This window comes from Boeremia exigua (genome assembly GCF_020726555.1).
Source record: "Boeremia exigua strain MPI-SDFR-AT-0100 chromosome Unknown C7974scaffold_12, whole genome shotgun sequence".
Lineage (NCBI taxonomy): Eukaryota > Fungi > Ascomycota > Dothideomycetes > Pleosporales > Didymellaceae > Boeremia > Boeremia exigua.
This window is the reverse complement of record NW_025763529.1, coordinates 615,934-628,976: the sequence shown is the minus strand read 5'-3', so window position 1 is coordinate 628,976 and position 13,043 is coordinate 615,934. Positions and strand designations below refer to the sequence as shown.

Here is a 13,043-nt window from a genome sequence, read left to right as displayed (position 1 = left end):
CGATTGTATACTCTGGGTCGGCGTTGGTCTTTGGCATTGATATGGAGTACAGGCATTTTCTAGGCAAAAGTTGGAGTTGTGTATGCCAGCAGAAGGAGAATGAAGCCCGTTATTTCTAGGCCATTGTACGCCTTTCGACACGTCCACAGCCATCCCTGAATCACCAAACGAACGCCAGAATTTGGTAGACAACCAGGGTCCGCCGACTCATGCAGCAGATGACGCGCAACACCCCCGTAGGGCAGCACATCTTACCGGGTCTGACAATATAGGAGAACCCAGAGTATTGGTTGACGACCGAGGATCCGGTTCGCAGGTCTCACGCATGGTTTGAGTCACTTGACAAGATCTTGGGATGAATGGAGTCACTCAGTTGTAATTCTGAAGTTTATTGGCTGCGATAGAGGTGGGTTGGACCCTACAAAAGTGCAGAGGGGCTGGTTGGACGTGCTTGGGTGCAGTATGGTTGCGATCCAAGGGTCGTAGGTACCTTACGTTGGCTCGTCAGTTGTCTACATAAAAATATTGTACGGGTGCTTTGGGTCTACCATAAAATCGGCTGCGCACCGAATGGCAGTGTGTATTTAATCACGTCACTATCCGCTCTGCCACATACATATGCACTTATCACAGCGCATATCCCACTACAGCCCCTGATTACTCCATATCAACTCGGCAAAAATGAATTCCACTGGCAATATCCCAGACCAGACGAGATGCATCTTTGTCTGCGGGGCTTCCGAACCAAAAGACCTCTGGATGTTCGCGGACTTCATGGCTAGCTCGAAGGTCTATCTCAACACTGGTGGCATTAGGGCTGCATACATCAACACATTTCCCATTTATGACTACCTAGTCAAGAACGAGCGTGTAGCTTGGGGTTACGAAGGTCCTAATGTTGGTACACCACTGGTCGTGTACAACAAGACCGATCATGCTTGGTGGGAAGATATCAGCTTGAATGACTCCAAGTACCTACCTGAAAAAATACAGGAAGAGCTGGAAAGTATCGGTAGGACTGTCAAGTATCCGGAAACCGTCAATCTGTTCTTCTTCTGTCATGGAAGTAATTCAGGATCCCTCCAACTTGGGCACGGGAGTTTAGGGATAGAGGATCTCAGCAGCACAATCACATCAAAGTTCAAACCTGGCGTTCAAGTCAATGTCGTACTTGCATCCCGCTACTCTGGACTTCTACTCGACTTGATCAAGGACCGGGATAATCACCGCAGGAGTGTTCAGATTTCAGCCTCAGCAATGGAGAAATATTCCATCAATCTCAGAGTGAACGGACCTCCCGTCGTCGCCACGTACATCAGTAGCCTGATGTTAGGTCTCAAAGCTGCGCAGCGGGAGATTCCAGCAACAACGTTGCAGCAGCATATCGACTTCGTCAACCAAAGTGGAGTCTCCAGTAGTGAAAGAGTGACTGGCCATGAGCAAGTCTACCATGATGGATCCCACAGTGCGCTCAATGCCGTGCTAAACCTTTTCCTTCGCTCTTACAATGTTCAAACATTCGAAGAAGGTGAGAAACCAAGACGACAGAACTTCATACCAGTCCAACCTACACTCGTCAGTGCAACTGGGACGCAAACGTCGGCTGTAGATTCGGCTCATGTTGAAATTGCCCAACCTACACTCATCACTGCGTCTGATACACAAAACTTAGCTGGAGGATCGGCTTCTGTCGAAAAGACCCACACCCACGATAGTGGAATCCAATATAAGATTGATCAGAACAGACAAGCCCAACCTACCCTCATCATTGCGCCCAGCACACAACGCTCGGATGTAGGATCAGCTTCTGTTGGGAAGACCCACACCTTCGTTGAGGGGATACAATACGAGATTGACCAGATCAGACGCATGGCGGGACACAGCGTCTATGAAGCTTGCTCAAGCAACGACAAAGCTTTTTTCACCAACATCTACCAGATGAGCAGCCCAGATTTTGTCCAACGACACCAGGAGCTGTTCAAAGAAGTCTTGCTCGGCCTCCGATGGCGATTCCAGCTCCAAGAGAGCTACATGTTCACTTTCGATGAGCTTCTCCGTGATGAGCTTATCAGCAAGGAAGCCCTTGTACAGCCAATGAACATCGGACCTTACTGCGAAGAGGTCTTCCAGATCGTCAGCTTGTTGGAAGTATTCGACGGAGGGGCTGTTTGTGGATTACATGCCTCCTCTTATTCAACGCTCACCGGCAGACTCGGCCATGGGTATTTCGAGATGCCTGTCCAATGGCTCGCTATTTTGATACTTCGATCCTATCCTGAGACTGAGTTGCAACACATCATCTCACGGTTCGTGACCACTGATATATTTGGGACTCTGCACGAGAAGTTCTTGGAATTCGCTCCCAAGCCTTTCCGCGTGAGGAACATGCCCGACGTGAGTGTTGCACGGGACAAATACGACGCGGGCTCATACGAGTTAGGGTTTTTCCTACCCCACGGCGTCACTGGCGAGGCTTTCAAGCAGTGGGCCGCGCTTACGGCAAATCGTTACACACACATCAGGGACCTCTTTGAGCAGACGTTTGGCAGGGATACTTGGGGTCCAAGCACGAAGTTTCTCGAGCTCTTGGGAGCTTACAAGACGCTCACCCTTGAAGAGTACTTGGGCCCGCGCTGGCGTAAGGGCGGGGAGTATGTCGATACATTATCTCCCATCTCAGGTGCAGAGTTCTCGGGTTTTCCTGTAGCCACAACGGCTTCCTTCGCAAGCTCAGCGCCTCCTTTAGTAGGGGAGGCTTTCTTCGCCGACCTTCAAGAGGAGGGGGATTTAGAGTGGTTGTTCCTTTGAACTCCTACCGGTGAGCAGATCACAAGTGAAGACCACTTTTACCAGGGTCATACAACGTAGTTGACAGAATCAAAATCAACACATGTGATACTAGTATTGTTTTATTACCCTCCATTACATCAATCTCACTACTAGATATCCCTTTCCTTCACCACATCGTTTTCAAACTCCAATCCCGCCCTCTCCCTCACAATACCAAAAACACTGCTACTATCCAAAGCCCTCCCATGCTCCGTACTCCACGCCTTCGCCTCCTTCGCCGCACCAACATAACTCTCCGCAACATCCAGCCTGGGCATCCCATTGCTCTTCGCCAGATCGATACCATGCTGCACAGCCGTGATCCCCAGCTCCAAACCGCTCTGCGGCGCCTGTCCCTCAGCCGGCAAATACGCGCCACCCGTAATCCGCTTCGATACGCCATGCGCATAGCTACCGAGGTTCTGCTCGATCAGCGCCTCGAGCACCGACGAAGGCAGCCCGGACTTCTCGGCGAGCGTGTGCGCTTCGGCAATGAGGTACATCAGGCCCGCGGTCAGCATGTTGCTCGTTGTTTTGAGGAGCAGGGCTTGCGCGGGGTCAGTCCCGACGCGGAGCACGCCGCGGGCGATGACGCCGGTGAGGAGGGGCTCGATTGCAGCGATGGCGTCGTCGGGGCCGGCGACGGCGACGAGGAGCTGGCCTGCTTGCGCCACGGGGGTGGAGCCGAAGACCGGGGCGGCGATGTAGATGGCGCCGAGTTGCTCGAGTTGGGTCGCGACGGCTGTTGTGGTGAAGGGGTGGACGGTGGTGGTGTCTACGATGATTTCGCCCGCGAGCGAGGCGCCTAGAGTCGCTATCTCGCTCGCAATGTGCTCAAGTGCATGGTCATCGCTGACCTGGTGGGTTGTCAGTCAGTGCACGTGATTTGGGTATGTATGGCTGACAGATATGAATGTGATTTCGCAATTCAAGGCTACGTCGGTAGGCTTCGTGCACGGCTCACCCCCGAGTGCTTGCAACTCTTCTCCCTTCGATATCGTGCGATTCCAGTACTTCAAATTAGGTTGACCTGTAGCCTTTAAGTGCTTCTGAATATTGATTGCCATGGCGAGCCCCATGGAGCCTAGGCCAATCCATCCTGCTGAACCAGTTGCTGTGCTCATGTTGGCGGTTGTATAGTAGAAACTCAAGTGACGACAATCGGGTGATACTACATCAGTCCAGTCGTGGATATTGACGGAAAGCGGCTGGCGGTGAGTCACATCTAGTTATTGGACGCCTCATCACGCTAGGTAGAAGGTAAGGTTGGCATGGTCCTGCTGACTGTAGCGAATATTGGTCTCGATACTTATATATGTGACATCCTTATTTGAGAAACCATCGTCCTGTACAGTGATCCCATGCAACGCCGCCCAATGCTCGTCCCCCATGATGCATCTAACCCGTTTGAAATGTCGCGAAATGCAACGCTAAAGAGCAATATAACCCAGATATTCAATATCATCCCCATTCATATACCTCAAACACCATTCCACTGCCGCAACTTCACAACTCCGTGATCTCTTCTTGAGACTCTTCCATCCCCGACGCCGCGTGTCCGAAAACCTGCTTGATTTCATGCGGATCCATGGTACCCACAAACGCATGCTTAACGAATGTGAACCATTCCTTTGATGCCTTGCGGTGCTTCTTCCCCTTCTTGTGCTTTTTGTGCTTCTTGCCCTCTGCCTCAAGCCCCTCATCGTTGGACTCGTCTACGTCAAACTCAATCTCGTCGACATTGTGATCAAGGTCAGTCAGACTAGCGCTCTTTTTGCCGCCGCCTCCAATCTTCCTCGCATACTCGACCCATCTCCTGACGGTCAGGTCAGGGAACTTCATGTCCTTGGTGTCGTACTCGACTTCGTACTCAAACTCCTTCGGATGGGGTTCGGGGCGAGGGTGCTTCCCATTGTGTTTCCCATGCTTGCCTTCTTTCCAGCCCTTGCCTTCGATTTCCCCGCTCTCGCTGACTTGAAGCCCGAAAATTGTGCGCGGAACCAAAGCATTCGCCGAGACAGGTGCTTCATCGGTGTCGAATTTGTGGTGCTGAGGATCAACGAAGTCGTTGTTAATACGCGTCAGATTGGCAAAGTACTGTACGTAGCGAGTCAAAGTGAAGGTTTGAGGCGAGTATGCCGGACCTGGTGGAGCAGACTTGGATGGGCCTTCGGGGACCTTGAAGCGGAACTTCTTCGAATGCTTGGCCGCCCTCTCTTTTTTCTTCTGCCTCTCTTTTCGCTTAATCAGAGTATCGACTTCCCTCTGATACCCCTCATCGTCCGAGAATTCGTGCTTGAGTAGCGTAGATTGCTCCCAAGATGCTTCAGGGCCACCGTACGCATTGATGTGCTCCAGGCCAGTGATGTTGTACTCGACAATGCGGAGGGTAGGGTAGTAGTTTGGGACTACACTGGGTGTGACAAGCGATGCGCTGTAGCGTTGCGCATACTTTCCTCCAATCTTCTCAAGATATTTCTTCTTGGCGCTCTTTCCAATCTTTTTGTGGCTTCGCGAGCTAGTTAGTGTGGACATTAGCCAGCTCCAGATAGAGTCGTCGTCGTCGATCCAGATCTCTGACTCCTCTGAGTTGCGGGTTGTGGCCGAAAGGGGCGACGGGAGTTGCGCCCAGAAGGCTCGAAGACTAAGTAGGTAATCCGAAGCAGATGCGACCGTCACCTCGCCGTTCTCAAGCAGACTGATCTCACCATCCACGCTTTTGGCCCTGGTCTGCGCAGCCATATCGCCCTTCCTCGTGTTGCCGTTGATCTGCTCGAAATCCTGAAGCATGAAATGGTCGATGTTCATATGGCCGTATAGTGAGCCGACAATCACGTCTCGGTACTGCTGCACCCAGAGCGTGTACTTCTGCCAGCATGTCTCGTCCCAACTCTCTTTACTGTCGACACGTGCTGGTGGCACGTGACCCATGAGTATCGCTTTGATGCCGCGTTCGCGCATTATCTTGAGCTGAATGCGCAGCCATTCCATGTGTTCGTAGCCCGGTTCGTGCTTGTTTGCGCAGCCGTCGACGCCGGAGTTGGAGGTGAAGAAGTAGCTGTTACTATGTCAGCACCTCTTCTGTAGAATCCTTTCTGCGATACTCACATGGTATTCAAGCTGATCACAGCAAGACGCCCTGGGATTACCTCGACTGAAAACCAGCCTCCCTGCTGAAACTGATGCCTCTGCGCTTCTGGAATGAAGCTGCGCCAGATATCGAGGTACTTCATCGTCCATTTGTTCGGGCCTTGAAGGAAAATGTTGTGCGGCATAATGTCGTTGTTGCCAAACGTCGGCACGATTGGGATCACATAGTCGTTGGTTCCTCTGCGATCCTTGTCAGACACGCCAAACACCTCTGCGAACTTCTCCACCAGAAACTCGTTCTGGCTGATGATTTGCTTCTGCGTACGCGCATGCTTCTCATCGTTGTCGTGTCGCGCCGAGTCGCCTGTCCAGATGACGAAGTCGATATCGTCTCTAATATTGTCCTTGATCCACCTAAAAGTCTCATTGACGAGAGAAAATGGTGAATCGCATCCTGAGGTCTCTGCGCCGTAGATGCCGGCAGGTCCCCGTTTGCGATGGCATGCTGTTTCTGCTGTGGTGCTCGAGTATGTCTTGTAAAACGGGTCGGGGTGGAAGTCTGCAGCATGTCGTCAGTTCGATGCGCGCCCCAATAGAATCCCACAAACCCACCTGTGATGTGCAAAAACCGGCCTGTGAGCTTTCGCCCGCTCTGCGCTGCCCCGGCTTCCCTCGACCCCGACTCGCCCAGTACGACTGCAGCAGCAGCGCTAGGCGGGGCGGCCGTGGAAGCACATCCCCAAACGAGCAGACCGCATACAAGCGCGTCGCGAGGCCGCAACATTGTGGATGGTTACGGGAGTGGTCTCGCAGGCATCTGGGGAAGCGAAGGATTGTATATTGGCTCGCCCCAACGTCCTAGCACCTTGATGGCTTGAAAGCAGGCGCATCGTTTCGTGGCTCCCGAATCATTTGAGGCTCGTGCCGCGGTCTACCCCTGCGATTGGACGTCATTTTCGCAACATATTTCGGCACTAGACGCGCCTGACCGCAACAACACTCGCACACTGGGCGGGCTCCCCCGCCTCCATTGTCAGTTGCTCGCTGAACTCGCGTGACCCTTGCCTGTATATATAGACACGGTCAGCTTGAAACCTAGCATAACAGGGCTCATCGGGCAGATCACACGAGAATACAAGTGTTGAATATGATTGTTGATTGTCTCTAGGCAGCAGCTATGCCACCACTGGGTGTAAATGCAGAATCTCGCGAAGGATATCGGCCCTGTTTGACAGTCGTGCCTCTGCCATGTAGAGGTATAATGTGCACGTGCCCATGCCAGATATCGTAAATGCTCATGCAACACCGCCGTGTTACGTCCCTGGTGATGCGCCTCTTCTGATTCCATGTGAACACCGTGTCGAGCACGCCTGTAGCGGCTCATGCAATAAAACAAAGCAAATGATGCTCAAGAGAAATGCATCGAATAGTCCAACAGCCGAACACCTACGCTATGCCCAAGAATCAAATTTGATTCCGCCACACGATCGAAAACGCCGTGCATATGGTCTTTGTTATAATCGCCGAAGCGCGCCACCTCTTTAAGTATGTTTTGTCTCTGTCTTTTGTCCGTTGCTCTGCTGCGGGGCTGCAGACTGTTTGCTGCTCATCTCGGAGCTGCGCATCTTACTGTACATTCCTTTGACCTGAGGGACGGTAACGCCGGTACGTGGCCAGTGGTTGTTAACCGTGTAGTTCCTGTAGAGTCGGGTTAGTGAATGGTCGATTATCGCACAGTCGTCGTTCGACTTACCACAAGCGCTCTTCCAGCTCGGCATTGTCGCGGGTCTCTGCACGGATGAAGTTGCCGATAGCAATCAGTTCCGTCTTAAGAACCTTGATCATGATCTCCTTTTGTGGATAATTCTTCGCTGTTGCTTTCTTCAAGCGACTCAAGTTGTCTCGGACTGGTCGCATCTTACGTTCCACGAAGTCCTCCGGCTTCTTCTCTTTGATCGCCTTAGGAGTCAAGTCGACACTGCGATTATGATTTTGGCTCTGGCTGGGTGGGCGAGGTCGCTCCTCCGAGAGCCGAGGCCGATCTTCTCGAGAACGCTGTCGCTCCAGGTCGCCACTGATCTTTCGTCGAAATTCTGGAGTGTTGGTGCGTTCAGGGAGTTCTGACCGTCTGTCAACGCTTCCTCGATCTTCGCGATTACGATCCGTAGATCGGTATTGGTCACTGTGCCTGGGTTTATCGTGTTGTCTGTGATCGGACCGACCTTCTGAACGCCGGATGTCGCTGTTGCTCTGTGTGCGTTGGACCGGCCGAGTTACGTCGCGCGATGCAACCTTTCTGGCATGACCTGGAGGAACGGGGCTAGCGGAAACGCTGGAAGCTTTGTCGGTTCGGCGAGCGGCGTTCAGGTGATGCTTTTTGTTGTTGCGGTGATGGTTCTCCATGAGACGCTTGACGTTTGGATCGGCACCGGTCTTGTCCTTCAGGACAGTGAGAAGGTAGTTGGCACGGCGTACCAAGTGTACCGCACCGGGCGACTTCGCATTCTTTTCTTCGCCTTTAGTGCGTTCCTCTTTCTTGTCGACACGGTGCTCTTCCAAGAAGAACTTGTCAGTCAGTCCAAGTTCTGGGTCGTCACGAACCTGCACCCAGGCACCATAACCGTGACGAGAGATACCCACACTGAGCATGCCGTCTTCTCGGGCGCCCCAAGGACAAGAGTAACTCGCGGGTTTGATGGCATCAGCAATACGGAAGTTGTGCCAATCTTGGACACTCTCAACTGCTTCTTTGAGAATGCGCATCTCGATGGGCCTATCGATGATGGTCTCAGCATTTAGCTTCTTGACGCCGTTGAAGTCGAAGAGTACAGCCTTCTTGTCTTTCTTGGTGATGGCCCGATTCTCGTCGATCTCTAACTTTTTGAGTCTCTCTTGTTCCTGCTTGACAAGATCTTGGCTGGTGGTGATGATAGTGTTGAGGGTTTTGCTGATGATGTCCATGTCGCGGCCAACAAGCTTAGCAGCTTTCAGCATCTCTTCCGCTCGCTCCTCGAGCGAACCGTATCGTTCGTAGGCGCGTACCAGGTTTCGGGTCTCCTTTGTGTTGAGGGGACGCTTGGGATCTCGCTTGACGGTGTCATCCTCCGATGGCTCGTCGTCGTCGATATCAACGTCCCGTGCGGCTTCCAGGGCGCGCTTCTTCGCAGCACGTTGCTCTCGTGCACTTGCAGCAGCCGCCTTGCGTTTGCGAGGAGCGCTCTCATCAAGAAGCTTCTGTGTCTGCTCCTCGTCCTTGCGTTGCTGTATCTCCGCTTTGACCACCTCGAGCTCTTCCTTTGGAATGATGTCGTCCCACTCCAGATCGATCTTAACATCAGTGTACTCAAAGTTTTTCAAGAACTCCGCACCACCATCAGATGTCAGACCTGCAGCCTGCTCAGTCTTGTGTTCTTCGGCATTCTCTAGAACCGAATCGATGTCAAGCTCTTCGAGCTTCTTCTGGTTCCCTGATTGTTCGAACATCTTCTGACCACGGCGTTTCAGAATCTGGTTGATATCCTCTGCAGAGTTTGGCTCCGCGGCAGCACGGTTCATTTTGTCGCTCAGCTCCTTTTGCTGGCGATCTGTAACGCCGTGCTGGATAGTGATAAACTCAAGCATACGCTTGTTACGTGCTCGCTCCAAGATTTCTTCTTCGATAGTGTCCTTCGACACAAGACGGTAGACACTTACGGGCTTCTGCTGACCGATACGATGAGCTCTAGCCATGGCTTGCAGATCTGCCTGAGGATTCCAGTCCGAGTCGAAGAGAACGACTGTGTCAGCGGTCATCAAATTGATACCTAGACCACCAGCGCGAGTTGACAACAGGAAACAGTAATCATCACTGTCGGGGGCATTGAAGTGATCTATGGCGATCTTCCTGTCGCTCGCTGGGACAGTACCGTCTAAACGCTGGAATGTGTAGTTTCGAAGCTTCAGATAATCAGTCAAGATGTCAAGCATGTGAACCATCTGACTGAAAATCAAGACACGATGACCATCCTTTTTGAGCTTGGTCAAAAGCTGGTCCAACAACATCATCTTTCCGCTTGTGGTGATGAGAGCCTTGAGCGTCTCGTCTTTGGTAGCGTCACCCTTAATGAATTTGGCCTCAGCGTTGGGGAAGAGGAGTGCATGATTACTGGCCTTCTTCAGCTCCATGACAATGTTCAACAACGATTGCTTTTGACCCCCGCCGCCCTCGTTGAGAGCTTCGTAGTTGCGGGTGAGAATGTTCTTGTAGTACTCAAGCTGAATGTCGGACAATTCAACGCGAAGAATCTTCTCAGATTTCGGCGGTAAATCATTCTCGACCTTCTCCTTGGTACGGCGGATCATGTAGGGTTGGATAGCTTCACTGAGTTCGGCGAGCTTGTGGCTGGCATCTTCCGATGCAAGATCGACTTCCTCGTCAACGTTGATCATACCTGGCATGAGAAAGTCCATCAACGCAGCCAGCTCGCCCAAAGTGTTCTGAATAGGCGTGCCGGTGATGAGTAGTCGACTCGGTGCAGAAAAGGCTCGCAACCTTTCGTACAGTTGAGACTCGCGGTTCTTCAGTCTGTGCGCCTCATCGACAGCCATGAACTGCCACTTGATGCTTGACAGGAATTGCCAATCAGCAAGGACGTACTCATACGTTGTCAACAGAACGTTGAACTTTATCTTCTTAGGGTTGCCATCAGCAAGGAGTTCCTTGTCTCTGATGATGCTGCGAGCGTCTTCCCTGCCAGTGTAGATGACGTAATTGATGTCTGGCGTCCAGTTGTTAAATGTGTCTGCCCAGGCTGGCATGGTTGAGAGAGGTACTACGCAGATGAAGGGGCCGTCCTGACCACGGTCATGTCGCAGCCAGTTCATGAACGAGACAGTCTGGACGGTCTTGCCGAGACCCATCTCATCGGCCAAGATGACATTAGTCCCTCTGCACCAGTTGTGGGCAAGGAAGTTTACGCCCTGCAATTGGAAGGGCCTCAGTCGACCGAACTTGATGTAGTCTGGCTGTTCGTCCAGCTTTACAAACTTTCGCCGTGTCTTTATGTTTGACTCGCTGAAGTCCGAGGACGGGCGGTTTGAGGAGCGGTCGAGGAAACGGTCGATCTCAGTCTGGGACAGGTCACTGACAAGGGAGGCAGGCTCCCACGTACAAGCATCGTAAGTCAACCCCTTCCCTAAAGCAGCATTAGGATACGTCGAGAGAAGGTAGCAAGTGTATGATGCTTACATTTGACATAGTACTCAGTCTCATCTTCGCCGTCTTGTGCGTCGATAACACGCTCAACGACTTGGAAGTCGAGCTGGCTTTGACGTTCAGTCTCACGGGTGACCATGTGTTGCTCGTACTCCTCGGGTTCCGACTTTCGCTTGTACGTAGCGTACATGTCGGCCATCACAGGACCCTTGAAGTAGTTGTCCAGCTTCCGGAAGCCTTTGTATGTGGATGCGGTTCGGTAGTCCTCCCACGAAGAATGATAGTGTGCCTTGTCTTGCCATTTGATCAGATACTCAAAGTCCTGCTTCTGCGCATACGAGGGATCGATCTCAGTTCCCTCTAAAGGCCGGTGATCGAGCACCTTGTCGATGATGGGGCCAACCTCTTCAGGTACATCGACCCAGTAAGCAGGTCTTGTCTCGTCCTCAGACTCTAGGAAGGAGTCTTCATCATCTTCTTCGTTATAGTTCGTAGCCTGGGCGGTGCGACGTGATGAGAAGCGGACCTCTGCATGTGATGGGGGCAGCGATCCCTGGGCTACGAGCTGTTGTCGTTGGCGGTCCTTCTTCGTAGGCATGCTGCGACGAGGGCCGACATAACCATCAGAGTCAGAGTCAGAGTTTGCTGACCTGTACACTGGTGTAGGCTGCTTCGATGCTGTGGAGAAGGGTCAGCGAGAGCTGAGATGACCGACGGATGGGATAGCAAACCTTTGCGCGATGCTGTGCGCTGGCGCTTACGAGGCACATCTGACCCAGAGTCATCATCTTCATCGCTGCTATCGACCTAGAAATTGTAAGCTTCATCACTTGCGGCCCTTCTAGGGTGGCTTACGACTCGGCGATGAGGCCTGGCTCGACCCTAAGATGAAGTTAGCTAACGAACGTAGATGGAGTTGAGGCCACGTACACTGCGACGCAGGCCATATAACTCGGGATTCTGTGTGATGTAGTCATCTCCTTCCGGGCTGGCCTTCCGTTTCGAGGGCCTCCTAGACTCTTGTGACGCTGAGCTGCGGGCATCGTCACTTTCCGCCTGCTCGGGCGGCGGTGACTCGGAGTCATAGTCGCCGTCTGCCTCGCCCTCAGCATCCACGTCGTCGGTTGAATCTGAGTCCTGTGCCATCTCTACGTCGTCATCGTCGTCCTCGCCTGGTGCGTCGACGTCAGAGGCTGGCTCCGCTACGGCGTCCTCGTGGGCATTGGACGAATCGCTGTCACTGTGGTAGGTGAGCCCGTTCGTCGCCGTCGTGTTGGCCGCATACGGTGATCCGTGGCCGTTTGTGAGTGAGAGGGAGACCGCATGGGCCGGTGAAGTGGGCATCATGATGGACGTGGCTGCGAGAGATGGTCAGCGTGATATCTCGAGATGCGCACGGGTCCGGCGGGCGAGAGCGGGCGCGTTGGATAGAGCGGAACTACGCGACCCAAGTGGACCAGAACGTAGCCAGTGATCGAGGGAAGGACGTCTTCAATGGAGGTTTGATGGAATGGGTCGACAGTCGATGGACGAGTGACGGAGAAGAGGCGGCTGAGCGGCGCGGCGCTGTTCGCGGGCGGAGGACGTAGAATGGGCGACAGAGGGCGCGCTGGAGCGACCAAAGCGCTGTACTCGGTCGTGCTAGGTGTCTTGGGCGACTTGCTGGATGCACCGGCGTGGATTCGCGATGGGGTTGATGGACCTGAGCGAGGCCGGCGACGCGCGAAAAAAAGGACGCGTCGATGCGTGCGGCACTGGCAGACAAGAAAACGAACGGGATCAGTACTCACAGTCCATGACGAAGCTGCCCTCAGGCTTGGAGGCCGGGGTGGGCACTTGGTGGGAGTTAGTTATGGGGAAGGGTGTGAGGAATCAAGTTCGGCCATCAGGGCTTGGGGGACGAACTGCAGGCGCGGCCCACCGCACAAGC

The 13,043-nt window shown here is 53.1% G+C and overlaps 4 protein-coding genes across 4 annotated transcripts; 1 reads left to right on the top strand and 3 right to left on the bottom strand.

Annotated features, from left to right (window-relative positions):
- Positions 1-623: 623 nt before the first annotated feature.
- C7974DRAFT_428002 (uncharacterized protein) lies at positions 624-2,808 on the top strand (the record flags this gene model as incomplete). Its single annotated transcript, XM_046144585.1, has 1 exon — positions 624-2,808. The coding sequence occupies exon 1, from the start codon at positions 682-684 to the stop codon at positions 2,806-2,808; it is 2,127 nt and encodes a 708-aa protein (XP_045992665.1). The 5' UTR covers positions 624-681.
- Positions 2,809-2,906: 98 nt separating this feature from the next.
- On the bottom strand, positions 2,907-4,094 carry C7974DRAFT_403110 (6-phosphogluconate dehydrogenase-like protein NAD-binding protein). Its single transcript, XM_046142798.1, has 2 exons — positions 3,735-4,094; positions 2,907-3,686 (listed from the first exon to the last, which is right to left on the bottom strand). The coding sequence occupies exons 1-2, from the start codon at positions 3,951-3,953 to the stop codon at positions 2,940-2,942; spliced, it is 966 nt and encodes a 321-aa protein (XP_045992664.1). The 5' UTR covers positions 3,954-4,094; the 3' UTR covers positions 2,907-2,939.
- A 3-nt stretch (positions 4,095-4,097) lies between these two features.
- Positions 4,098-6,833, bottom strand: C7974DRAFT_343858 (Metallo-dependent phosphatase-like protein). Its single transcript, XM_046139321.1, has 3 exons — positions 6,532-6,833; positions 5,938-6,478; positions 4,098-5,887 (listed from the first exon to the last, which is right to left on the bottom strand). The coding sequence occupies exons 1-3, from the start codon at positions 6,701-6,703 to the stop codon at positions 4,336-4,338; spliced, it is 2,265 nt and encodes a 754-aa protein (XP_045992663.1). The 5' UTR covers positions 6,704-6,833; the 3' UTR covers positions 4,098-4,335.
- Positions 6,834-7,033: 200 nt separating this feature from the next.
- C7974DRAFT_403106 (P-loop containing nucleoside triphosphate hydrolase protein) lies at positions 7,034-12,970 on the bottom strand. Its single transcript, XM_046142797.1, has 7 exons — positions 12,904-12,970; positions 12,044-12,471; positions 11,969-11,995; positions 11,845-11,920; positions 11,147-11,791; positions 7,673-11,093; positions 7,034-7,617 (listed from the first exon to the last, which is right to left on the bottom strand). The coding sequence occupies exons 1-7, from the start codon at positions 12,908-12,910 to the stop codon at positions 7,461-7,463; spliced, it is 4,761 nt and encodes a 1,586-aa protein (XP_045992662.1). The 5' UTR covers positions 12,911-12,970; the 3' UTR covers positions 7,034-7,460.
- Between the last annotated feature and the right edge of the window lie 73 nt (positions 12,971-13,043).